This window comes from Larus michahellis, chromosome 8, assembly GCF_964199755.1.
Source record: "Larus michahellis chromosome 8, bLarMic1.1, whole genome shotgun sequence".
Classification (NCBI taxonomy): domain Eukaryota; kingdom Metazoa; phylum Chordata; class Aves; order Charadriiformes; family Laridae; genus Larus; species Larus michahellis.
Genome location: NC_133903.1, coordinates 28655295 through 28682092, shown reverse-complemented (window position 1 = coordinate 28682092; position 26798 = coordinate 28655295). Strand labels below are relative to the sequence as shown.

The following is a 26798-nucleotide window of genomic DNA, read 5'->3' as shown; positions in this document are numbered from 1 at the left end:
CAAAAACCACTGTGAGATACTAAGTCGCAGTATTCTGGTCATGTTTTCTCTTTTGTAGTACCACCATCCATCAGTGGAGCTGATGGTGATCTGCCTGAAGAAGTGACTGTGCTTGTGACCCAGGTTGCGGTGATGGACTGTGTGGCAAGTGGGAGCCCTTCTCCAAGTATTACCTGGCAAAAGGATGGCCACCTCCTAGCAGAAGACGACAAACACACATTTCTGTCCAATGGAAGGAGGTTACAGGTAGCTCTGAGTGAATAACCGATTTTTAGCACCGCAAACACAAGCTGTCCGTAAAGACAAAACTTCAGATTTGCTGAGTATGAGATTCTGCATTATTTTTTTTTCCCACAAGGTGCTGCAAACCTGAGGAGTTTTTGTCCCTTATCCCTGTCCCTCAGCTGCTTCTTCCCACTCCTGTGTGTTTGTGCTGACCCAACTATTTTTGGGGTCGTGCTGTGAACCGCTTCCGTGAAATCACTTGGTTTAAAATAATGTTCATTTTTGTGGAGAACAACTTGTTGTTGTGAATTTTTTCCAGGTTTCCCTAACAGAGTTTAATTATTGCAAAATGTTCTGGTTTGTATTTATTTGAAGAAAATAGTGAATTCTGAAGAACAGTACCCTGCCCCTCCACCCCTCCACACAACCAGTGGATGATACTGGATGAAACTGTTAAAACAGAGAGCTGAACTTAATTATCTCCATTTTCATAGTGTGATCTAAGAATACAATAAAAGATAAGAAACATATAGAACATTACATTTTTTTATTTCAAATATTTTTCTGAGTAGTTGTCTTGTTATTCAATTTGAATGAATTTAATGTGAAAGATACTATGTTGACTTTTCTGGAGGTTTGAGCCGCACAGATTTGCATAACAGATTCTGAAAGGAGTAGCATCAGTGGAAGTTTCTCAGATTGGCTTCTTCATAACGCTGCAAAGGCATTAGTGAAAAACCAAATCAAACCAAAAAAACCCTGCAGACACCAAAACTTGATGCTTTAACAGTAAGTTGTCTTATGTATTGGCTTAACAACAATCTTGTTTCTTTTACTTAGATTTTGAATTCCCAAATAACAGATACCGGGAGGTACGTCTGCATTGTGGAAAACATAGCTGGAAGTGCCAAAAAGTATTTTAACCTAAATGTTCATGGTAAGTACAGTAATCCATGATTTTCTGGTGGTCTTCTTTCAAATGTTAGTTTAGCCTGAATGTGTTAATTTTAGCGGAGTGCTTAGGCACATACTTAGCTTTATGCATGTAAGTTGTCTTATTGGTTGTAATGGAGATTCTGACATGCTAGAAATCAAATATAATTTTAAAGTACCTTGGCAAAATGTAGCTTGTGATACCCCATGGCTTCAGCTCTTTATATGTATTCCATGTAGGTGTAAAATATTATTGAGGGAGCCTTGTGTAGTCGCTATGTGTATATACATGTAGGTGTTGCTAAGCCCTGAAATCATAAATTACAAACTGATATCAAGGAGATATATGGCATTGTAAAAGCTTAGGTTCCTTGAGGCAGAATAGGATTCAAATATATTTGAGCCTTTGGCATCACAAGTCTAAAACAAATACGATTAAGAAATTAAGACATTTTCTATTATTTTAAAAACAGTCTCTCCACCACCTTCCCTTACCTCTCCTGATAACTTCAGAAAATCAGGATATCTCTAATTAACATTTCAGAGTTAAACTTCTTTTATTTCTGCCCACTCTTCCTCCCACCACTTTCAGCTTTCCGTTCTGAATTGAAGATCAAATAAGCATTACTCCCACCAAATCATCTGCAGGAGTACATGTTAAAACCTACCAAGGAATACTGTCAGCTACATCTTTCTCTACTTTCACAGTACAATTTGAGACTCTTATCACAGTCTTCTACATATGATCAGTGTCCTTTTTCACATCCTTCTAATTGGCTAATCTTCCGTATTACATACCAGAAAGAAGACGAATGCTGTCTTCTCTCTCCCGCTTAAATACAGTACCAGCATCCAAGGAATTTGATGATTCAGGTTATTACATACAGAAGAAATAAATTTTTTCTCATTCACACGTGCAGCTAATTTATATTCTAAATGAAACAAATTTGTAGTGCCTCTTTCTGCTCAGTAATACAATTAGCCAAAACCAGTGTTGTCATGGGAAGAATTTTCCCTGGAGTTGTTCTCTGAGAAGAAGTTCTTTTCTTTCAGTGGAGTCTGTCCAGGTTTTCTGATGATAGAGTTCTATTTTAAAGTCAAAATATTTTGCTTTTCTTGACATTTCTGTTTTAATTTAAACTTATTCTCTTTAAAATATTTGTTTATAATGACTGTAGTCTAATACTTTTAAAAGAAATATTTGCATGAAGCTTCAATTCTAGCTCACCAGTACCACCAATTTAGGTCTATTAATCTCTGAACACCGTTTCATTTGAAAAATTAGACTATAGCTGTTCAGGAAAAGACCACCCAGGGTGAAGCGCTGTTGAAAATGCATTGTCACTAAGCAGCATGATCTTTGTTTTGTAATTGTCAAAAAAAGGTTATTTTCCAGCATTTTTCTATGTTTCCTATGGAACTGCTTTCATAAATTTAAATAAAATATTAAAGATTATGATCTTTAATAAGTTAAAAAATTCACTTCTTGTCTCAAAGGTGAGTAATTAAAATAAAACCTTCTAAAACATTGAAGCATTCAGTTTTAAAATCTCACCTTCTAACCTTAATATATAATAAATAGGTAATTTTAACACCGAGTACTAAAATTGAGCCCCTTATTCTGTCTGTATGCAGATTATCTGTGGGACATTTGCGAGTTGTTTGCACACGCCATGAAGGCTGCAGAATTTGAAATATACCGTTTATACAGTATAAGCAAAACTCATTAAAAGATAGCTCAGATTTAGCCCTGTGTATTTGTCCCACTGTCTTGCGCTGCCAATAATCACATCTGTGGGAAAGTAACTGTAAAAGTAAATAAATATAAATAACTATAAAATGTCATCAGATCAGAATTCTCTTATTTTTTTCTAGTGAACCATTTTACTCTCATTATCAAGGAAATAACCTTCAGTTATTCCAAGTCGAAAAATATGGACTGAATTCACCCATTTACATTGACTCCTCTTGTTTCTGCAGTGCCCCAGAGGAGCAATAAACTTGGCTTAATGACTGTTTTGTGTCATTCAAGTGACAGAAAGCAGCTGGAGTATTTCTGGTGGATATGGTCCAAAATACTTTAACATTTCTGTCTTTGAAGAAGAGGATTCCATGTGTTCTTTGGAATGATTTTTCCACCCAATAGCGCCAAGAACATGCTTTTGCTTTCCTCTTAAGTGTTTTATATATCCACACTGCAAAAATATGGAAACTAAAACTTGGGGTTTATTAAAAGGAAGAGATTTACAGTTATTTCATTTTAAATAGTTCTTGTAGAAAGGTCAAATGTCAAAATATTCTTGTATTTAAAAATACTGGGACTTGTAAGTTTAAAAATGCACCCCTTAGAGCAATGCTTGTGTGCCGGAATTTTAAACCATTTAGCTCACTATTAAACAATAGGTTTGTCTGGTTAACAAAAGAACTCTGAACTGTATCAGAAGGAATAATTTTTTGGTTCTCTGTAATGAGAAAATGGACTATTTCAGAAAGAAGAGGAGCAATACAATCAGGAAGAAATTATACTTAGTCATAGTACGTATCCTGACAAGGTAAACTTAATCTGTCCTACCTTACATAGCAAGTGTCCTGTGAAAAGTGTTTTAAAATTGCTAGTGCATTAGTCAGGAACTGCAGGATCTCTTATAGGATAATTAGCTGTCACAAATCTCAAGCACAGAAGGACTGCAGATTAAATCATTGAAATTTTTGTGACTTGTAGGAACAGGAATGACCATTAGACTGACTTCAGTCATATTTCCAGGTACATCCAAAAAGCGGTGGATCCATTCATAGGCTGTGAAAGACTTTTGCAACTTGACCCTTTGGCAGAACTCAGTAATTCAGCTTTATTTTAGTAAATCAGGATCTTGTGGAATATTGTTGGCTGGCGCTGTGATAGATAATATTAATGTGTTCCTTTCTGCAGTTCCTCCAAGTGTCATTGGTACTAATCCTGAGAATTTGACTGTGGTGGTGAATAATTTCATCTCTCTGACTTGTGAGGTCACTGGTTTTCCACCTCCTGATCTCAGCTGGCTCAAGAATGGCAAACCTATCAGTTCAAATACCAACACTTTTATTGTGCCTGGTGAGGAATCTCAGCTATTTCTACAGCCTTTGGACTCAACTTCTGTCTGTTTTGTCTTGATAAGGGTAATGGCCATTATTTATGAAGCCAGTATATTCCTAGTATTGCTCCAGTGAGTAGACAAGACACTTGGCCTACTGTGTTTAATAATTTCTTGGCGCTTGGGTGGGTTCACTTTTAAAGAAAACTAGCTCAGGCTGAAAGCACTGAAATAAACTGTGTGGAAAAGGCTAGAGAGCAAGTCACATACCAGATGGGCTCCGATACAGGTATAGATTAAAGTTGAGTCACTTTGACTCACATTTCAAAGAAATGATCAGAAATTGTGATGGAGGCTAAGATAAATTCCGCTGACAAGAAGTAAAAATCTTCCCATAGAATTCAGTGGGAAACTGGATTAACCCTGTTGAACTCTCAGGAAGAAATCCTTGTATTTGAAGGTCATCTTAACCATTCAAAGCTACTCAGTAAATAAGGTCCCTGAGTGTCCGTGTCATTTCTGCTCCTGCTGCTTATCTTCAGCCCAGGGTATCAAGCGCAGATCGCTTGTGTGGTGCTCAGTCCTGTCGTGCTGGTATTATGAGATGGGGGCTGTGTTGCAGCACAGACTAAAGCATAGACATGGAAATAGCTTACTGGCAGTAGAGGCACCTGTACAGATCAGTGATTATGCACAGGCAGTAAGTAGCTTCCCAAATGGAGCCAGGTGAGACTGGGGAATAAAGAATGGGATAGTGACAAAGTTAAGTGGAAGGGATGCAGTTATGTTAGGAGACAGCAGTGAGCAGTTACGAAAGAAACAGGTCTAAAAGGAGTATTTGTGGTCCAAGTTTATAATTAACAGCATTAATGAAATTTACCCCCAGATTTTATTTCTCATAGCTGGATTTTTTGAGGATTAACGAACCTTAAAAAGCAATGGCAATGCAGTGCTTTTTTGAATCTGATGTTAATTTAGTGCCTGTGCTCACTCTATTGGACCTGCAATTTTAAAATAGCATTTGAGATTGATACAAAAACCACAGAATATATTTCAAGCCTTCTCTCTCCACTTCAGGTGCTCGGACTCTGCAGATTCCCCGAGCCAAACTATCTGATGATGGTGAATATACTTGTATTGCCAGAAACCAAGCTGGGGAAAGTCAGAAGAAGAGCTTCCTAAATGTCCTTGGTTTGTTTTTTACAATTTTCCGAAATAGCATCTATTGCTTTGAAAATGTATGTTTGTTTAGGTTATTTTCTGCCCCGTCACAGAACGAAGGCAGAAATAATGCTGAGCTTCTTCTACAGTGCCCCCGAGCATCAAAGACCATAGTGGAACCTCGCTGACAGTGCTTAACGTGAGAGTGGGCACCCCAGTGATACTAGAGTGTGAATCCAACGCTATTCCACCACCAGTCATCACCTGGTACAAGAACAGGCACATAATTTCTGAGTCTGCAAATGTGGAGATCTTAGCAGATGGGCAAACGTTACGAATCAAGGGTGCAGAGGTAGGCCAGGCTCGTGGGATGCTGCATCCGCCACTACTTTGCTACTGTTAATCAAGTATTTTGCTCTTTATTGGTGTATTCTACTAGCTGTGCGGAGGAGAGGTATTTGCTGGAGGCCTTTCATTCTGTGAAAAGGACCTTGAGTTGGCAGAGGCAAAGGCTGTTAATATCACTGAACTGTAGCATTAAAATAAGACTCCATAATAAGATTTTTTAATTTATTTTTATTTTAGGTTTCTGACACGGGCCAATATGTGTGCAAAGCCATAAATATTGCAGGACGAGATGATAAAAATTTCCATCTTAATGTTTATGGTGAGCATACTCTGCATGATCTGCAGTAGTTGTTATAATACAATTAACATTGTAGAGTAGAGAACTCAAAATCAGTTTACAAAAATATTTGGTAACCAAACCACTCTTATTGCTTCCATTCAATTCATAGTGCCACCAAATATAGAAGGCCCTGAACAAGAGCTGGTCAATGAAACCATCAGTAATCCTGTTACCCTTGTGTGTGATGCTACTGGAATTCCTCCACCAACATTAACGTGGCTTAAGAATGGAAAACCAATAGGTAACATTCTCTCACACCCTCTTCTGCTCTTTTTGTCCCCTGTGGGGACACCACTGTGCTGTTTGCTGTCTATTTTGTGTTTCTTCATCTGTCTCTAGGCGCAGACTCTTATGTTAACTGATTGGAATCTTTGTTGTGTTTTGCTCTGAAATTTTCATGGAAAAGTTTCTCAAGATGTGTTTGCTCTCTGTGGTCTGGTTTGGAATGACTCCTTGTTTACATACTTTCAGAAAACTCCGATTCTCTTGAAGTTCATATTTTATCTGGAGGAAGCAAGCTTCAGATTGCTCGCTCTTTGCTTCTAGACAGTGGGACCTACACGTGTGTTGCCTCAAACACAGAGGGAAAAGCTCAGAAAAGTTATGTGCTTTCCATTCAAGGTAAGGCATGAGACTTGAAAGAGTACGACACCATGTCTGTACTGGAGACACGGAGATAACATAAACACGTAGAAAAGTGGAGAATTCGAACCATTATTTCTATCATCTGCAACTAGCAGAAAATGGTTAGAGGATTATGTACTGTTAGTCAGAAATTTGCATGAAAAAGAATTTCTTAACCTCTTGACTGTAGAACTGGAAAGGATTCAGGAAGCCTGTGTGTGCTTGCTGCTCATCACATCCTTCCTCCTACTGAACACTGAAGCTACAGTGGTTTCCTGAGTGTGGAGCACCACACGTATATGGATTCAGCAGCACTGATACCTGCTGCCTTTTTTGTGTGTGTCCCTCTCTGCCTGCCAGTTTTTCCCAAACTTTAGGAATTAACTATCAAGCTGCTTGTTTGATCAAATGTGACGGAAATTGCTTGAAATACTCCATTGTGGTTTATATACTTCCTAAACTAGATTTGAATGGAGGTACTGCAATAAACACTAGTAACTCTACTGCATTATAGCTCTTTATAGTTTGGATTATGTTTCTTCTCTTCCCTCCATCATGCGTTTCCAGTTCCTCCTAATATTCTTGGCTCTGAAATGCCTAGTGAAGTCAGCGTCCTCCTGGGAGAAGGCATCCAGCTTGTCTGCAATGCCAATGGAGTCCCCGCGCCTGTTGTGCAATGGCTTAAAGATGGAAAAACAGTTGCCAGTGACAATTCGCAAAGAATAAGGCAAGCAAAGATAAGCAGACGCTGCATTCTCTTCTTGTATGATTTTAAACCTCAGAGGACCCTAAAGAGCGAACATGAAAGAGGGGCCTAAGGAGGGAGTGTAAAGAAGGCCTGAGCCTTAGCTTAGCCAGGTTAAGAACATTATCTCCCTCTTTAGTGTCTATAAATCTAGTATACTTTGTTATTACGTTGACTTTTTTTTTGTACAGAGGTAAGTATATGATATCTGTTTCTTTCTCAGTTAATAAGTTCCATTAAAGTTCATCAGGTTCATAAAGTTTATTAAAGTCAGTAAGTTCCATCAAGTTCCTTTGGAGGGGAAAGATCTGAGGCATGGAAACATTATACTCTTGATGCTTTTCATTATGGGTTCTTCAAAAGCCTGGCTGGAGTTGAATCCTCATCCAAGGTTAAACAGGACATCTCTAGGAAAAACTTCCTAGCCTATCTCTAATAACAATATTTTGCAAAAAACAATGATTCTTTCGCTGAACTCCCAAGAGTATAGAGGTAGTTGATTTAAATGTACAAAAGTGACTGTTTATTTGCCAGGTCATAGGAATAAGTACACAAACTCACTGTATTTTATGACCTTCCTTGTAGAGTAACTCCAGATGGCAGCACATTAAACATTTTCAGAGCCCTCAGTTCTGATACAGGAAAATACACTTGTGTGGCTACTAATCCTGCAGGAGAGGAAGACCGAATTTTCAACTTGAACGTATATGGTGAGTTTTCACAGATGTGAAACTGAAATCTGGTCCGTAACCCTATCTTTGTAAGCTCTCCCAAGAGAGGGCCTAGAAATGAATGCCTGTCTTCAGTGTAATACTACGTGCATGTGCTTTCAATTTCATGTATTGTAGATATCACAGTATATTACACAGGATGTTCTTTCAATGACAAAATGATTGAAATTGCTGTTAAATATGTTTTGGGATCAACAGAAATTAATTTCTTTGGTGTATTTTGTAATAGAGGAATTCTGCTTGCGGTGGTTTTTCTTTTTTCTGGTAGAGAAAGATACACTTGGGGCTCATTTACTATGATACTGCTTTTTTCTTGCATTAGTTTGTCTTCACTAATTCCAATCAAAGAACATCGGCTAAAACCAGAGTAGTCTGGTAGGGAACTAATAGTTAAAGGTCCCCCCTTCCCTGAGAAACAGTTTATTTAGAGTTTAAAAGAAAAATGGTAGAGGTTTGGATGAAATTCTTCTCTTGCACAGTTTGACAAACAGAAGATATTAAGCATAACTCTTCTTCAGCAGTGTAGAGAGTGGACGTTTTAATTTGTGAAAAACGTGTTCATGAAGTACAATGACTAGTGTGAAAGAGTGAAGAGTTCTGCGTAGGCAGCGTTCCACAGCTGTGTCTGTCCCAGTTATACAGAGGCGCGGAATCAATCGGAATACGAGCATGAGCAGAGTAACAAAAGATGACTTTTGATGTAATAAATAACAATACTGAATGACCACATCACATCTTTTGGGGACAGAATAGCACTACACAACAGTGGAGACTTGTTTGATCAGTTTGTATTGGTTGAGGTTCAAGCAGTAACCAACTTAAATGGTCTTATCTTTGCAACTGTCATGGTGTGTGACGGGATCTTAAGTCAGCCAGAGCTTGGAGCTGCACGCGGTTGGGCCTTCTTTATATAGCGAGTCCCTTCTTGCCCCCAACACCAAGACTTTCAAACTAACCTATGAAACTAAAAAGCCCAAAAAGTAGTTCTGTTATAATAATCAGCTGTAATACTTAACTAGGCATTTTGAAATTTTCTATATTTAAAAATTAAGTCAACATATACATCTAGAAGTTAATAAACTAACTTTCCTCCTGCATGATTTTAGCTTTCACTTCATTTAAGGTTTATTTAAGGAGGTAAGTTTGAGTGGCAGCAAAATGCAAGTCCCATCTGGCCCTTAAGCGGCTCAGCCCATTCCCTCTGAGGCTTGGCTGCTTGCTCCTTCCTGCAGCGTCATTCTCTCCCCAGGAGCTTCAGGCTCTGAGCTTCCACTTGTTTGCCACAGCCTGAGAAATCAAAGAGAGATTTCCACTATCGTTCTAAAGTGCAAATGATTTTAAATATGTAAATGTGTAATTTATTAGTGCTCAATATTATCATTAGAGGATTTACTCTTTAAAAAAATGGCGACCATCTTATTGAATTGCTTGTGGGGCATGAGGTGCAGGATTTCCTGCAGGGTAAAACATGGAATGATTTTAGGAGCAGGTTTTAACATCTTCCTTTTCAACATTTACGAAATGTAGTTCCTCCAACAATAGCCAATAATAAAGATGAACCAGAGGACCTCACTGCCCTTTTGGACACCTCCCTAAATATTGAATGTACTGCTACTGGAACTCCACCACCACAGATAAACTGGCTAAAGAATGGCCTTCCTCTGTCTGTCTCCTCCCAAATCAGGTTGCTGTCAGCTGGGCAAATTCTCAGGTTGGTTTTCATCTGTTTTGACTAGCTGGGGTTTCGGTTCTCTTTTGCTATATCAGCATAATTGTGCTACTGTTTTTGGAAGCAAGAATACAATTTGATCCAAACCATGCCATAATAAAGAGAATGTATTCCATTTACAGCTTGCTTAAAATGATTTTCTCTTTAGACTTGCCCGAGTGCAGATATCTGATACTGGTGCGTACACTTGTGTGGCATCTAACAGGGCTGGAGTGGACAACAAACATTACAACCTTCAAGTTTTTGGTGAGTGTCTCTGAAATGCTTTATGTAAAGAATGGTATTTCTTAATTTCTTAAAACTAAAATTCAGTGTTCTTTTTCACCAACCTAAAGTTGTAGACAGCCACAAGTATATCTTACATAGGTAATCATTAGGGAAACTTTAATGGCAAGTGTTTTAACCCTAGAAGAGTCCTTACTTTAATTGGCACCCATAACGTCTCACAGGTTTTTTAGAAAGAATAAAAATATATAATTTCTAAATGAATTTTAACACATGTGCTGAAGATGAATGTAAGTGGGGAAATACAAAAGGGTAGCTGCATTCCAACTCTTTTATATTCAGAATGAATATCTGGGTTGTGCTCTGGATGAATGAGATCTTTGTTTCTCGGCAGTACCACCCAGCTTGGATAACGCGGGAGGAACAGAGGACGTCACTGTAGTAAAAGGCAGTTCAGCTTCGCTGAAGTGTCTTACTGATGGCAGTCCTGCACCCACCATGGCCTGGTTTAAAAACAGCCATCCTTTAAGCCTCGGAGCTCACCTGACGTCAAGCAACCATGGAATGGTCCTCCATTTTGTAAAAGCAGAGATTGGCGACACAGGCAAATACACTTGTGTTGCATCCAATGAAGCTGGAGATGCCAGCAAGCACTTTTCCCTAAAAGTGCTGGGTAAGCATTAACCTTTCAGTTGAACCAAATGCGAGCAGTAAGTGTGTATCTACTCAGGAGAACAATTTAAAAAATCTCTAGGTATTTTCAAGAAGCATTTGCTGAGATAAATGGGAGAATTAAGGAAATGGAAGATACCTAAAGATATGTGAATGTGTAATATAGTATGTATTTTTTTCCCCAGTGTTTCCCGAGTACTAAAATATGCCGTAATTAATAGTAAATGGATTTACAAACTAATGTGGTTTAAATGAACAGCTTTGGTTAGTACAAATACAGTTTGACAGGATGCTGAAGGCATAGCTGAAGGTGCAACAGCTAAAGCGCTAAGACATATTCACTGATGTATAATTTATGTTACCTGAAATTATGAAAACTTTCTAACTAATAATTCCAACTCATAAAATATTCAAATTAATAGACAGAGGCGGATGGAAATCACGTGAGATACTCAGTGAGTTCATGACACAGTCAGAAATAATACTAATGTAGACTAATTCTACAAACTCTAACCATAAGGCTGTGTATCAAGTTTTATAGGCTTTTTGAGTCAATAAAGAACTCGAATGTTTTTCCTTCCGCAGAGCCACCTCACATCAACGGTTCAGATCAACCAGAAGAGCTCTCTGTCATTGTTAACAACCCTCTTGAACTTCTCTGCATCTCTTCTGGCATTCCAGTCCCCATAATCTCGTGGATGAAGGATGGGCGCCCACTTCTGCAGAATGATAACGTTCATGTCTTAAGAGAAGTCCTTCGAATAGCCAGTGCTCAGGTAAAGTATTTGTTTCAAAATAGGCTTGGTTTTGCCAAACCATAGAGGAGTGAGCAGATCGGCCTGCTATCAGGACTGTGCTAAGAGATGTCCTAAAAAGCCTCTATAAAATCATTCACCTGCATTTGCAGTTGGAGAATATATTTTTCAAGCCTTGTTCTTGAGTTTCCCATACAGAACAAGTAGTCATATTATGGGCTGAGAGCGCCCAAGCACTTCTGCCTCTTCTGAGCATTATTACTTCATTTCAGAGTTCTGTAATTTTTTTGTTTATTGGTGCTTCTTGTTACAAAGGAGAACAATCAATGCTAGGGACTCATCTTTTTTCTGGGGTCATTTCCGGTTTGAGTCTGTGTCTGTAATCTGTTCTTGTTCATTTCCTACTTATTTGACTCTTGTCACTGTGTCTGGCTTTTCATCTTTCATGTTTTGTAGTTCCTCCTCAGCCTTTCTTCTCTTTCTATTAAATGGGATTTTCCTAGTATCCATTTGCTTCTCACATGTATAAGCCATAGTTTACAGAGAAAAGCTGCATCTGTGTCATCTGTGTGCAAGTTAAGAAAAAATAAATAAAGACAATAGAAGGACTTTCAGATAAATTCAGACAATAAAAGAGTCAAGGGAAAAATAACCGTTAAACCCACACCAATATTCAGCTGTGGACAGCCAGGCCCGAGTTCACCAAACAGAAGTGGGACAGGGCTCAGGTCTGATTGCTGCTCATTTCGTTTGCAAAGCAAATACTTCTTGTCTTTACAATGAAGAGTTTACAGGAAGGAGAAAGCATAAAGGTATTAATGAGTATGTCCACACAAAAAGATTTCCTTAGTACCCAGAACTGACCCTTGTTTAGATGGGTAGCTACAGCCAGTTCCATCTTTATTGATTACCGGTTGCAAAAAGCATCACAAAGAGAAGGGTTCTTGCTGGAGGTATATTATTCAGAGAGATTTTATGGGGTCCTGCAGCTCCTAAGCCATCTCTGTACAGGTCCACCATGGTAAAATACAGAAGTTTTCAAGAAATTTATTAATTTATTTTCAGGCATTCTTCATCTATTGTTTTTTCTGCTTAAATGCTGTCTGTTATATGTTGCTGTCAATGATTCTCTTTCAGTTTTTCTGAATTTTTCCCATATTCAGATGTTTCTGCTGAAGTTGTTTGTGTGTTTCTAGGTGGAGGACACAGGAAGATACACGTGTTTGGCATCTAGCCCAGCAGGAGATGATGATAAGGAATATTTTGTAAAAGTGCATGGTAAGTTTAATTTAGGAAAAAAAATTATTCCTTCAAATGATAAAATACAAAGGTATGTATCAGTATTACATTTAACAAGTTACATATTACTAAGAAGAAATAGTATGTGTTTTGCAAAAGTGATATTACGCCATATGATCATAATTAACATTTCTGAATAAGTGTAACTATTCTGAACATGATACACAACTAAAACGGAAAGTTCCACTGATTTCTGTTATAATTCCAAGTCTCATATTTTGAATACCTAGGAAGGTTATAGTATCAGTATTCAGTTGGACTGAGTTGATTGTGCTTACTGAAAAAGGATGTGAACTATACTGATATCTATGATCATGCTGGTTTTTCAGTAGAAAAAGGTAAGAAATGTATTTAGAAACGAATACATAAAATTTAATGAGAGTAAAGAAAGTATAAATGGGACTTCTGTAGTTCTATAATATGCCTTGGATTTTTTCTTGAAGATTGTAACTTCCATGTTTACTGGTGGACAGTTTAGGGAACTTTGGTGATCCCTGCTTCATCTGGCTTAAATGCTGGTACCATCACTGAGAACAGACTCTACATTAATTTCTGTCACAGTAGTTTCCAGCATGTGACGTAGGAAGCAGGTTCACCGGTTAAACAAATGTGATACATGGCACAGGTATTGAAAAGTAGAACTAATTGATGGCACTGTAGCTTTGTATTTATTTTAAACTTAAGAAATAAATTGGAAGCTTTCAACGGATAATTTTAATGGTAACTTATATGTGTTGTGTTTTATTTTTTTGTCTTTATTTTTGTAACAGTTCCTCCTAACATTGCTGGTACTGGTGGTCCACAGGACCTCACCGTGTTGCAGAACAGACAAGTTCTACTGGAATGCAAGTCAGATGCTGTGCCACCTCCGACAATCTCCTGGCTTAAAAATGGAGAACTTCTAGAGGTATAGTGGTTACATTATTTGTACTAGTCTTTTGCTCCCTTTATTTTTTACACACGGTGTTTGAGGTTCCTTATTCTGTTTACTTGCCCCTGTAGCGCAGTCCAAGTTACGGTGCCTTGAATTCAAGAGAAGCTGAGTAGCCCCAGTACAAATAGAGTTAGTCCTAAATGAGTACCTGAAGCTAGCAAGCATGTGAAGTGGCCATCCCGCTGTTACTTGTTCTTTTTTCCTTTAGGGGGATCCCTTGCTTCTCCTGGATCCTCTGAACAATGCTAGAAGCCTTCGGTATACTCCTGAATGGCTTCCCAGGAAAGGTAGCTGAGAAAAGACTACACTATATGTTTCCTTTGGGTATATTATGCATCCTCATATTCTGGTAGCATTTAGAAAGGAATTAAAATTTTTTACGTTGGAAAAAAACAAAAGAAAATGGGTTGCTAATCACCACAGTTTTATATCAAATGCCTCATTTTCACTCAGAATTCCATGTGGTGTCATGTTAAGGCATCGAGTCTTTGCTGGTTGAGAGACAATTAGCAAGATGAGGATGGTTTATACACAAAGAATTTTTTACTTCCCATCCTCTTCCTTGGGATCACTCAGAAACCAGACTCTTTCCAATTGAACAATTTAAGTTCAGTTCTTAATTGAACTTAATTAATTGATAATTTTCCCTCAATTAATACTTATTCATTAATAAAGGTGAAACAAATTCAGCTTACGAATTGTGTCCCCTCGACTGTAGTTCATCAAGAGTATTCACCTGAAGTTCTGCTTATTTGCTTCTGACATGCGATTCCTCAGACTCTGTTGTGAATTCAGAAGAATGAAATATTAGTGGAAGAAGTAAGAATATGGTGGACGAATATGTCTTACTAAGTGCTGCTGGGAAATGTTGCCTTGAATATAGCACAAGAACTAGCTAGAAACAAGTGTAAGAGAAACACTCTTCTGAACGGTCAATTCTTTAATTGGGTAGTGATTTTTTTTATTATTTTTTTTTAAATGAAAGCAAGGTTAAACAATGCTTGGAAGTTAAGTATGTGAATGCTTTTTTCCTTGGAAAGCTTGTGTTTTAAAAGCAGAACTTAACAAAAATAAACCATGAAAAGTAGCCACTGCTAACAAGTACTCACCAGAAAACAAAGTAATAGAGGAATACTGTGATAGACATAGAGAGTCAGCTGAAAACCTGTGAACTAATTTTTGTAAAGTTAGTTCTCCTTTTGCCTCATTAATTCATGTCAGTATGTGAGGGCTGCGGCATCTTGGTTGTGCGGTATCGTCAGTTCCCTGCCTTTTGTTTTATAATAGAATAGGGAATTTCAATCTCTGGAGTTAGCTCTCCTCCAGCACTAAATTTAAGTTATAAACTTAGTCCAGAGATGGGACTCCTAATTTGTCAGGTGTACTTTAAGTAGCAGACTTAGGTTCATTCTGTTCCCTACCATCTTTTTAATTCTTCAGCTTGGCTTATATAAATATATATCAGGCAAACATTAGCGTCTTCCTGAATGCCTGGTTGCTTTCTCAACCTCAAAGAAATGTAATAGCCTAGTAATACCAAGCAGCTGGGAAAGAGCTCTCCTGGGGTGTGTAAAGAGTAGTGCTCTCGGAAAAATTAGAGGTTTCACAGTGACAAGAGAGGACTGGAGAAAGTCGGGTTTTCAAGTTGCAGTGTTATTTCAATTTCAGTCATTACTGCTTTCTGTGAAACAGCCTTGCAGTGGAGGGTGTCATTCCTTCTGGTTTTGTTGACTTCTACTGAGCAGATTTTGAGGTCTACTCTAAACCTCTGTATGCTTAATGATGCAATTGTGCAGCACCACTATTTTTGGTAGCAGAACTACAGAAAGACCTAGCCTCTAGCAGCTCTGGAGTCCTTGCACTCTTCATAGATTTGGAAATACACACTGAGTGTTAAGAAAAGAAGTAGGTAGGAGCATCTTTACCTAATCTGGCTTTATTTAAACACTAAGAGAATTGCTGAAATTGTATTTTTTCAAAGATGGGTTTTATGACAGAGCATAAGGATTAAATGGTAGCTTCATTGCCTGTCTTTTGTCATCAGTATGCTACTGTGTTTAGAAACCGTAGCATAGGCCTTGCACTCAACAGGAAATAGCAGTTATTATCCAAAATCTGACTGTCTAATCCAGTGTGGCAGTGAATCATTTCACCTGGGAGGCTCCAGCGCTGCTGTTTATTCTGCATTAGTAGGCTTGCTGACTTGGTGCCTAGTACGAGACCAGTGTCCTAGGATACCAGTGCCGAGAAGCGCAGAACTGGAGGAGTTTCACCTGTGTGTTCTAGTTGCTATTCTCAGATCTTCTATTCAAGAGTACATGGGAATGTCAGCTTTCAATTTCATCCAAGGTGTCAATAGCACATCCTGGAAAAGTTTGAGTTTCTGTTCTTTTTCTGTTGTGTTTTAACCGGTCAGGTTTTTGAGCACTTGTAGTTGATATTAGTCAGTCATTCGTGCAGATCTGATCCAGACTAGGTGTGGTAAAAAAGCTTGGACTTCAAATGGCTACCTAGCAGGTGCTGTGGAGTCATGGCAGAGCTGAGAAGAGTGGTATCCTCATGTCCAGAATTGCTGGCCAGTAACCTTAGTAGGCTCTTTGTGCTGGATCCCACCTGATCAAGAGTGTGATGTTTGAAGAACAGCGTACAGAAACTTGTATTTCCTCTGCCTGTAGTGTGCATGGATTTTCAAAAAAGTAAATAAATTAATCGTTAGCTGCCCTTTTCCATAAAAACTGAAAAGCCCTTTGGCTACCTAGCCCAAAAAAACCTGTCTTATCCAGGCACAAATCCCAGTAAGGGTTTCAAGGGGGAACCATTAAGCAGTGATAATTTTTTAAAACTTTGTTTACCCTATTATCTTCACAGATGTGAACAAAATTAAGCCAGCAATGAATTCAGTCCCCGGTTTATCTTTGGCCTTCCTTCATGGCTTTTATTATTCTGCAATGGAAAAATGTTCTGTCTTGATAAAGAGAACAATGGCAAAGTTAAATTTGTCAAACTCTCTCTCTTTCCCCTTAGGGAACTCCTCGCATTCGAATCCTATCCAATGGGCGATACCTGCAGATCAATAATGCTGACCTCAGCGATACAGCAAGCTATACCTGTGTGGCAAGTAATATCGCAGGAAAAATGACCAGGGAGTTCATGCTGACAGTACACGGTAAAATCATGGATCCGGCCTTGTGCATTTTCATCTTTGCATGGTATTTCTGAAGGAGTTCGAATGGCAAGAAAGAAGCATTAGTAGTCTCTTTCTAGCCAAGTGTTTACCATTTAGGCTGTGTGTAAACTGCATGACCGTGTGTATCGCCTCATGCGTGCCCCCATCTGAGTCCACAGTTGTCACTCACACTAAAGGACGTGTTGGGGACTCACCATGGCTCCCTCTCCATCTGTCTAGAGACAATTCTGCTAATGGAGGGTGCTGTGCATCTAGCCATCATGCTGATACGGAGCCAGGATACATCCAGAATGAATGTCCAGATCCAGGACTGAGAAACTCACAGACATTCTTAAAAGCATTTGACTGCCACCTTGGGGGACCAGGTTTCACAGCTGGCTTGGCCACCAGTTTTGCAAGTTATTTGAAAACTGTGGTGGCTTCTCTGTACTTGTAAGCAGGAGACAGTAGGAAGATAGGGCTTGAAGGGCCCTATGCATCTTGATACCTGTACCTTGTACCTTGTCCGAATTTCATTTTAACCCTTTTTATTTTCTCACATCTAGTCTGATGAGAAATTATTCTATTCTCATGCTCTGGGAATGATAAGAAACTTTTTTCTCATTTCTGTTCTGTTCGCAACCCAGTCATATGTACCTGCGTTACGCTGTGCTCCTGCCAATGACTGTCCTTACTGGTCCAATTCAAATTCTTTTTTTCTCCTTAATTTATAATTAGGAAACAAGGATATCACCACAGCCTTACTCTGCTGAATTAAATACACTTTTACTATTTTAGCTATAGGATAACCTTTGCAGTAACTTGCAAAGATGACCTTTAAAATGCATTTCAGACAAACTTTCTTTTTCATTCCCTGCTGTGTCACGGCAATTATCGTGTGCTACACAAAATGGTAAGAAACTTGTTTCTGTCTTTGCAGTGATCCCCATGCCTGCTGCTGCATCTGTTTTCATGTGTTAAGTTTCAATCATTGCAGCCTGAAGTGGTGTTTTTGCATAACATTGGCAATTTTCCCCTTTACAGTGGCCCCTACAATCCGAAGCAGTGCTCAGACGGCTGTTGTGCACATAAATGCTTCTGCTGTTTTGGAGTGTGTTGCAGAAGGGGTACCAGCCCCAAGAATTACCTGGAGGAAGGATGGGGCTATTTTTACTGGAAACAATACGAGGTATTGGCCAGAAGTCAGTGTAAATATTCTTCATTGTTTTTTCAGAATGTATTAATTACAGAAAGCTTAATTAGACATCTATGACTTGTAAATTAGTTTTGTTTTCACAGATCAGAACTAATAGTTGTACTGTCATCTCAAATAGACCCAAATGGGGAAAATAGGTAGATAGAAACAATATAGATTACGATAGAAACATTAATACAAAGTTGTTCTACAGAAAAAGTAACTGTACCAGAGTTTTCATCCTTTTATTAGGGCCAAAAACTCCTTTGACAACCAAATGGAATAATATTTCTTCTGATATTTAAGGTTTTGAACAGTAAACATGGAAAATCTTTGTATCTTTTTATATATATTGAGTTTTAGGATGATGCCAAGCAATTTCATGCAGACCAAAAGTTACTTGAGTATGCTCTGAGTTTCTAATATATAAAACTTCCTATACATGTTCTAGTATCAACTTTTATTGTAGTGACTGGTTTTTGTCTTCTGATTGTTTTAAGGGGAAGTAGTTTGGCATTTTCTAAAACTGAGCAAATGCTAAAGAATTCAGTTATGTTTCAAAGAAAAAAGATAATGTACAAGCATTAACTAGGGTTTTCTAAGGTTAAATGAGAAACCATAAAAAAGGGTTTCTGGATATTTTCTGCAAATCTGTCATCGTTTATGTGGAATCACTATGTCAGCTAGATTTCATAATCTCTCTGGAAAATGGATGTGCTGGGAAAGAGTGAAGTCAGAGTAAATGCAATAAATGAGAAAACTCCATGTGCCCAAATTAAGACACCATGTATTTAGGCTATTTGTTGTGTACCCTGAGTCATCTTTTCCTTCTGCACTATCCGGATAGCCTATGGCTCTGTTGATTGGATAGTAAAAAAAAAAAATATGGCTTTGTTGCAGATATTCCATGTTAGAGGACGGATCTCTACACATCCACTCAGCACATGTTACTGACACTGGAAGATACGTGTGTATGGCAACCAATGCAGCTGGCACTGAACGCAAACGAATTGATCTGCAGGTTCTTGGTAAAAGTTTTGGTTTTAGATAAATCTATATGTTTTTACAAGTCTGAAGTCCCGTTACGTAATTTTTCTTGTTCTGCCAGATCCAATTTTAAGTTTAGCCCCTTTTTAGTTGCCCTGGTTAAAAAATTGAAAAAAAAAAAAGGAAGGAATTTATGGTCTTAGGAATACAACCCAAATGTTCATGAAAAGAAAATACTTGTTCTTTGTGCCCTGGAACTGGAAAGACTTGACACATCCCATGCCACATGTTTAGTAAGTTTACTAATGTCAAGTTACTCTTTATAAAAATAATGTAAATGTGTTCGGGCAGTTCAGCCCTATATATATATAGGTATGAGAGGGGGGTTGTGGGCATATGGATATAATTATTCTGAATAATCAGGCTTTGTTTGTCCTTAGTTCCACCAACTATTGCTCCTGGACACACGAATATTACAGTTACTGTAAACGTGCAGACCACTTTGCCTTGTGAAACCACTGGCATTCCCAGACCAACAATTAGCTGGAAAAAGAATGGGCATCTGCTTAGTGTTGACCAGAACCAGAATACATACAGGTGAGAGATGTTTTCTTTTCATCAGGGGTTGAAAGTTTTCAGGGATGATTTTGGCGCTTTAAGAATCTAACCGTGCTTAAATGTAATCTTGCATAGCCAGCAAATGCAGGGCTCTGATTACCTGAGAAGAAAAGAAGTATTTCAATGGCTTTTACTTTCTTCTCTTTTCTTTGTTCAGACTTCTGTCTTCAGGTTCCTTAGTAATCATTTCTCCCACTGTGGATGACACTGCTGTCTATGAGTGCTCTGTGTCAAATGATGCAGGAGAAGATCAAAGGGCAGTTGAACTCACTGTTCAAGGTAGAGGGGATATTGCTGTTACATGTGTGTGGCACCCAGAATTGCTTCGGGGCATTCTAATGTTGAGATTTTTATATCATTCTTTTATGATACTGATATCCATATGTCTCTGCTGTTCCCAAGAAAGTTAAGTTATTTCCAAGAATTCATAAAAATCAAAATGAGCAATAACCTTTACGCTGATCTTCATTTTTAGTGCCCCCATCCATAGCGGATGAAGCCACAGACCTTTTGGTAACCAAGCTGTCTCCAGTAGTAATTTCCTGCACCGCATCAGGTGTTCCTGTCCCCTCAGTTCATTGGACCAAAAATGGCATAAAGTTGCTTCCCAGAGGAGATGGCTACAGAATTCTCTCTTCAGGTACTGTATGTGACTGAAGCTCAGCGGCAGAAAATCAGTGAAAGGGTGCAGTTGTGCCCACCTAGAAGTAATTAAATAAACGCAAACAATCCCCCAGACGACCCCTTTCCAACTTCTTAGGTTAAAAATATAGGCCTCTTAAGATGGATGCTGTGAGGGAGTTTTATTGTGAATCCAGGAAGGCTGCTGCAGTATGTTGAATGCAGTCTCTCTCTGCTGCAGGTGCTGTGGAAATACCCGCCGCTCAGTTAGCCCACGCGGGACGGTACGTCTGCGTGGCCCGCAACGCGGCCGGCTCAGCCCACAGACACGCCACCCTGCGTGTTCAGGGTAAGATGGGGAGCTCCAGCGCATGCTGTCAGTAAGCGTTGCCCATTTCATACGTACATGTGCTGCAGAGTAACAGTGAGGCCAGAGTGAACCGTCACACGTAGTGTCTTGTGCAGCTGAATTGTTTTGTGGGTGCACTGATTATTCACAAGGTCACTCCTCTGCACGTTACGGCTCTGATACCTTGGATAGAGCCCCCACAGTCCATGCTGTTCTGTTTCATTTTTGAAAGATTTTTGCTTCTTTGCTTTGTGTCTAATTAAAATGTTATCTGTGATGGCAAATTGTATTAAGTCAGGCCGTATTCTATACCCATACTCAAGTTGATAATGTTGTTATACTTAAGAGCGTTTCCACTGAGCCCTTCATAAGGATGGCAGAATACGACCATTGCTAATTCAGCCTTCTCAGACTCTCTGGTTATGTGATTTTAGTATCTTACGTATTTTCTAGCTTTGAAGGTTAAACCAATTGCATTTTCCTTTTTATTTCGTTCCACAGAACCACCAGTTATCCAGACACAACCAGGGGCGCTGGACGTCATTGTGAACAATCCTGTTCTGCTACCCTGTGAAGCGACGGGTACACCTCGACCAGTAATAACATGGCAAAAGGAGGGCATCAATATAATCACAACAGGTATCCTCTTAAAGCTTGCAACTCCAGCCTAACTAAAGCTTGTAACTACAGCCTTGCTGTAACTCAGAAGCTTATTTTCTCTATTCTCAGTATTTGAACTTAGATATAAGGAACCCAAAACAAAACAAAAAGTCTCATGCTTTGCTTATATTTGTTTTAGGCAACAGTTACACGGTTCTTCCCAGTGGCAGTTTACAGATTGCAAAATCAGCTGTTGAAGATGCTGGCACTTACATGTGTGTTGCACAAAATCCAGCTGGCACTGCTCTGGGGAAGATCAAACTGAAAGTTCAAGGTAAATCATTTTTTAAACTCCTGCTGTAGTCATTTACAGACAAGAAATTTGTGCATGTGCTGTTAGTCAAAACCCAATTCTGAGCCACGCAAATGGACCTAATGATTTCCAATATGATTTGACACTGAATAGAGGCTGGGAGGTTTATTCTCTTTAGTGGTCTTTCTACTTTAGGATTAAAGTGTACTTTTAAGATTATTTTCACTAAGAACTGAAGCGTGCCATGCTTCTTACAACGTACAATTATTTTAAAAATTTTCTTATTTCTTTGTCAGTTCCTCCTGTTATCAAGTCCCACCTCAAGGAATACGTTGTTCCTGTTGATCAGTCTGTCACTCTGCGGTGTGAGGCTGAAGGCTACCCTGGGCCAGAGATTAGCTGGCATAAAGACGGGCAGCAAATAACGGAGTCTCTTAGAAGAAGAATTCTTAGCAGTGGTGCGCTGCAGATTGTGTTTGTGCAGCCTGGCGACGCTGGCCAGTACACGTGCATCGCGGCAAACCTGGCAGGGTCCAGCAGCTCTGGCATGGAGCTCACCGTGCACAGTAAGTGGGACTATACAGAAACGATGGGCATTATCACAGCGTGAGCCTACGGAGGGTAAGGAGCTGGTGTGTAAGGGAAGAGTTGAACAAAACTGTGCTACGTAATGGGTACGTAATCAGCCAGTTGCTTGAATTTAGGAAGAAGATTGCATTTCCTTAACTCGGTTTATACTTCGTTACAAGTATTTCTCTGGCACACTTAATAGTAGTCATCGACAGAGACAAGAAACAATACAGAAGATCCAGGGAATGATTTCTTCAGTCCAGTGTTGTGTGCTATTTCGGTACTGCTTGGGTAATACATAAAGGTAAATCTTTTTAATAATCCTTCTCACAGTTCCACCCAAGATTCACAGCACGGAGGCGCAGTACACAGTCACAGAGGACTCCCAGGCTGTTCTCTCCTGTGTGGCTGAGGGGATTCCAACACCAACAATAAACTGGAAGAAGGACAATACACTGTTAACAGAGATAGTAGGAAAATACCGGGCCGTGCCAGACGGAGACCTCATTTTGGACAATGTTGTTGTAAGTTCCCTAAATCTAAGCTATGACTTGACAGGTTTGGCAGTAATAAGACCTTTCTTCTCTTCATTTTCACCCACTTCTAGATTAGTCTCTGTTACATTTTTTGTTTTCTTGTTCTTAATGTTCCAGAGTCTCCATAAATGTTTCATTTTCCACTGAAGAGTAAAATATCTGTTAAAAATGTGTAGTGATAAATTCTGAGGAAAGGTGAAAGGAAGTGTAGGTCATCTTTCAATTATAGAGGAAGTGAAAGATTTCAGATGAACATTTCTGCTGAATGCTTGTTCCAGACCTTTTGAGATTTTCTTATCCTTACAAGTGGTAGTGTTGTGTAGGATGTATCAGAGTTGAAATTTCCCCAATGTGCTTTCTTTCAGCCTGAAGATTCTGGTAGTTACACCTGTATTGCTAACAATGCTGCTGGAGAAGACACGCACACTGTCACCCTGATGGTTCATGTCCTTCCAGCTTTTACTGAACTGCCTGGAGATATATCTTTGACTAAAGGAGAACAGCTCAGATTAACTTGCAAAGCAACTGGGATACCTGTACCCAAAATAACATGGACCTTTAACAATAACATCATTCCAGGTGGGTAACACCAGGTCTTACTGGTCATTCCACTCTAGAGTTGTTTTCCCTCATGCAGCGTTGCAATTAGTTTAGGATAAGGAATTAAAAAAATCTAGAGAAAACAAACTTGTTAGGCAATGATTGTGTGAGGAATATCTTCAGTATTATGCAATCATGTAATTAAATTGCCTCTGAGACCTAGGAACACACAATTAAGAAATTGTTCCTCTTCTGTAGCCAATAATGTAACACATTAAAAACATTCCCTACGTGATGATATTTACTCAGCATCCAACAACTAATGCTGTTTCTCTTAAATATGAAGAAAACCTCAGCAGTTCGCAGAATGCAGATGCACAAAGCTTGAAATTAAGGGACAACTTAAGTGAATGCATGCATGTGGGCAAATGTCATAGCAGTGACTCTTCTCTGCATTTCTAAGATGTCTCAGAAATGAAATGGCACAGTGCCATTGAGCTGCGTTGCAGAATAGTGCTGTAATTCAAACAGGCTCATGACATACCAGTCATGGAGATGTATATGTTTAAAATCATTGAAGTAACCCTTTACTGTGTGTTCTCCCGTCAGCACAATACGACGATGTAAACGGACACAGTGAACTTGTTATCGAAAGAGTATCTAAAGATGACTCCGGTACCTATGTATGCACAGCAGAAAACACAGTTGGCTCAATCAAAGCCATTGGTTTTGTGTATGTCAAAGGTACGTAAAATAGCAGTAGTTGTGGTCAGTATCGGACAGTTTCACACAGCCATCTGTTTTGATAGTAAAATCATAGAATGGTTCGGGTCAGAAGGGACCTTAAAGATCATCTAGTTCCAACCCCCTACCCTGGGCAGGGACACCTCCCACCAGACCAGGTTGCTCAAAGCCTCGTCCAACCTGGCCTTGAACACCTCCAGGGATGGGGTGTTGCCAAGGTCTCTGGGCAACCTGTTCCAGTGCCTCACCACCCTCACAGTAAAGAATTTCTTCCTGATATCTAATCTAAATTTAACTTTTTTCAGTTTAAAACCATTTCCCCTAGTATTCAATACCTTGTCTATGGCTAAATGGGAAAAGTCAAAGCAGGTTGAAATTCACACTTCAGAAAGTCAGAGATGAATGATCTCTACCAGCAATTTCATTAAGGGCATTTTATTTTGACTCTGCTATTTCGCTGACATCACTTGTTCTTTCAGAGCCTCCAGTCTTCAAAGGAGATTACCACTCTAGCCGAATTGAGCCCTTGGGTGGCAATGCGATGTTGAATTGTGAAGTCAGAGGAGATCCACCTCCAACCATCCAGTGGAGCAAAAAAGGAGTTGGCGTTCAGATTAGCAACAGGATCCGACAGCTTAACAATGGTTCTCTTGCTATCTATGGCACGGTGGTGAGACACTGGTCTGTTACAATACGTTTCTGGGTTGTATTTGATTAATAAAGGTATTCCAGATCACATTGTTTTGAAAGAGTGAGGCTAGACATTGAATCCACTTTTGCTTTTACCTTTAACAAATGTTGTTTTAATTCAGACTAGTATTAGACTTGAATTATTGTGACCAAAAAAAACTGAGTGGGCTGTCATTCTCTTTAATTGTCAGAAGGACCAAATCTACATTCTAATTGTTGGTGTCTGAAATCCTCATTGTTCCCAATTAAATGGGACTTTTTCTTTTGTCCTTGAGAGGGAAATTTCTACAAAGTCAGGTCAGCTGAAAAGCAATTGTGTTCTCCATGTGCAAATCTCTTAGCATCTAAATTCCTAATACGAATGGCAAGACCCCAGTTCCGCCCCCATAAACTTACGTCTGCATTTTGAAATGGGGTTAAAAACAATAACTCCCCTGAGTTTGTTTAAGTTAAAAAAAATAAATAAATAAATCCTTACCGTTAAGGAGTTGCAGGAAATAAAAAATGGAATAATATAAATAATTTGCAGTATCAGCTTAATGTTAATAAAGGCAAAATGTTGAGATACTCTAGAGTCTAACAGCATGCCTCTTAAGATCCAGGGCATGCCGTGTTGTGTTGCAGAAAATTCACTTACAGGAGGTGCACTGTAAACGGAAACTCTCATTACATCCGTGTTGACTGTTTGCTTTTTGTTCTTTAGAATGAAGATGCTGGTGACTACAAGTGCGTGGCTACCAATGATGCTGGGGTGGTGGAACGCAGTCTGACGCTAACACTTCAGAGTAAGACTCAAAGTTATAAGTTTAATTCCACTAGATTGGAGCAATAACCTACCTTTGGGTAGGTGTATGCAGCTCCCGTTGAAGTTTTGGAGGTTGGGCACTGCACTGTAAGTTAAGATTCATCTCATCTTTCATCATTAATATCTAAGAGTCTAGTCTAAGCTAGTGACTGGGGCCAAAGCAGAGAAGCACGTAGACGGTGATTCAGCCTCATCTTAGAAACCAACTTAGAGTGGGGCGAATCACCTTCTGAAAGGGCCTATGTCTTATACAAATAGATTAAACTAGACTCTTAACCATTAAATTAAGAAAGTTATGTGAGATGAATCCCAGCTTTCACTGACAATATTTTGGTTTTGGCAGAAATAATATTTTAGAATTATTTTTCACTAGTGGTAGAATTTCTGAACATCCCTTTTCTATTGTAGCCTCAAGCTGTATTCATCTGTTGTTTATTTCTCACTTGCCTACGGACATGATTAATAGCATCTCCCTGCAGGTTTTTTGAAAAGTAACACATTTTAGCAATAAGGAAGACGGTGTTCTTGTATAGTCAGGCCTCAGTCCCAGCTTTGGTCCTCAGATTGCTATGTATTAAAAATACCCTATCATTGCCATTTTAACTTGCCTGTATTTTGACAGTGGAAGATCAACAGTAATAATAACAAAAAACTGATATTTTTTTTTTGCCCTTGTTCTGACCAGACCTTCAATATTCAATACAGCAAAAAAAATGTAACCAAGTGCTATTGGTTCTTTTAGGTCCTCCAGTCATTACTGTTGAACCTGTAGGGACAGTTATTGAAGCCGGTGCCACAGCAATGCTGCACTGCCGAGCAGATGGAGAGCCTCCTCCAACCATCCGATGGTCCCGCCAAGGTCATCCAGTTGTGAGCGATGAAAGGGTGACTGTCCTGTCTAATGGCTCCTTGCGTATTGTCGCAGCACAGAAGGAAGACACGTCTGAGTATGAGTGTGTAGCGAGGAATCTCATGGGATCTGTTCTTGTCAGAGTGCCACTGACTGTCCAGGGTAGGTGCACAAAAGAGAGGATAGTGACTGTAGAACTGGTAGATTACGGCATTAATTGGGACTAAATATGCTCAAGATTTTATTTTACCCATATTTTATGGATAAGATATTTTATCTTACCTTCCATATACGCATTAGGTATATGTTGAGCCTAGTCTGAGATGTCAGTGGGTTTCTGTTTCATGAAATGTTTCGTTATCCTCATCCAGCTGTGTGAGACAGGTGAGTGTGAAGGAGAGACATAAATAATAACGAAAGGA

General features: G+C 39.1%; 1 protein-coding gene across 4 annotated transcripts in view; it reads left to right on the top strand.

Moving 5' to 3' along the window:
* HMCN1 (hemicentin 1) overlaps window positions 1–26798 on the top strand; it is a 188609-nt gene that overhangs the window by 135680 nt on the left and 26131 nt on the right. For all 4 annotated transcript variants that reach the window (XM_074596824.1, XM_074596825.1, XM_074596826.1 and 1 more), the window contains 32 exons: window positions 59–246; window positions 1066–1162; window positions 4088–4249; window positions 5307–5420; window positions 5540–5742; window positions 5976–6057; window positions 6188–6319; window positions 6550–6699; window positions 7270–7429; window positions 8033–8157; window positions 9706–9889; window positions 10056–10153; window positions 10527–10805; window positions 11390–11580; window positions 12756–12837; window positions 13629–13765; window positions 16817–16958; window positions 18003–18147; window positions 19054–19181; window positions 19581–19737; window positions 19916–20037; window positions 20234–20398; window positions 20621–20728; window positions 21230–21367; window positions 21528–21662; window positions 21938–22207; window positions 22545–22735; window positions 23113–23326; window positions 23897–24031; window positions 24511–24701; window positions 25425–25506; window positions 26269–26538. In XM_074596824.1, the coding sequence (XP_074452925.1) occupies window positions 59–246; window positions 1066–1162; window positions 4088–4249; window positions 5307–5420; window positions 5540–5742; window positions 5976–6057; window positions 6188–6319; window positions 6550–6699; window positions 7270–7429; window positions 8033–8157; window positions 9706–9889; window positions 10056–10153; window positions 10527–10805; window positions 11390–11580; window positions 12756–12837; window positions 13629–13765; window positions 16817–16958; window positions 18003–18147; window positions 19054–19181; window positions 19581–19737; window positions 19916–20037; window positions 20234–20398; window positions 20621–20728; window positions 21230–21367; window positions 21528–21662; window positions 21938–22207; window positions 22545–22735; window positions 23113–23326; window positions 23897–24031; window positions 24511–24701; window positions 25425–25506; window positions 26269–26538 (4977 nt within the window). The remainder of the gene's footprint in view (window positions 1–58; window positions 247–1065; window positions 1163–4087; window positions 4250–5306; window positions 5421–5539; window positions 5743–5975; window positions 6058–6187; window positions 6320–6549; window positions 6700–7269; window positions 7430–8032; window positions 8158–9705; window positions 9890–10055; window positions 10154–10526; window positions 10806–11389; window positions 11581–12755; window positions 12838–13628; window positions 13766–16816; window positions 16959–18002; window positions 18148–19053; window positions 19182–19580; window positions 19738–19915; window positions 20038–20233; window positions 20399–20620; window positions 20729–21229; window positions 21368–21527; window positions 21663–21937; window positions 22208–22544; window positions 22736–23112; window positions 23327–23896; window positions 24032–24510; window positions 24702–25424; window positions 25507–26268; window positions 26539–26798) is intronic.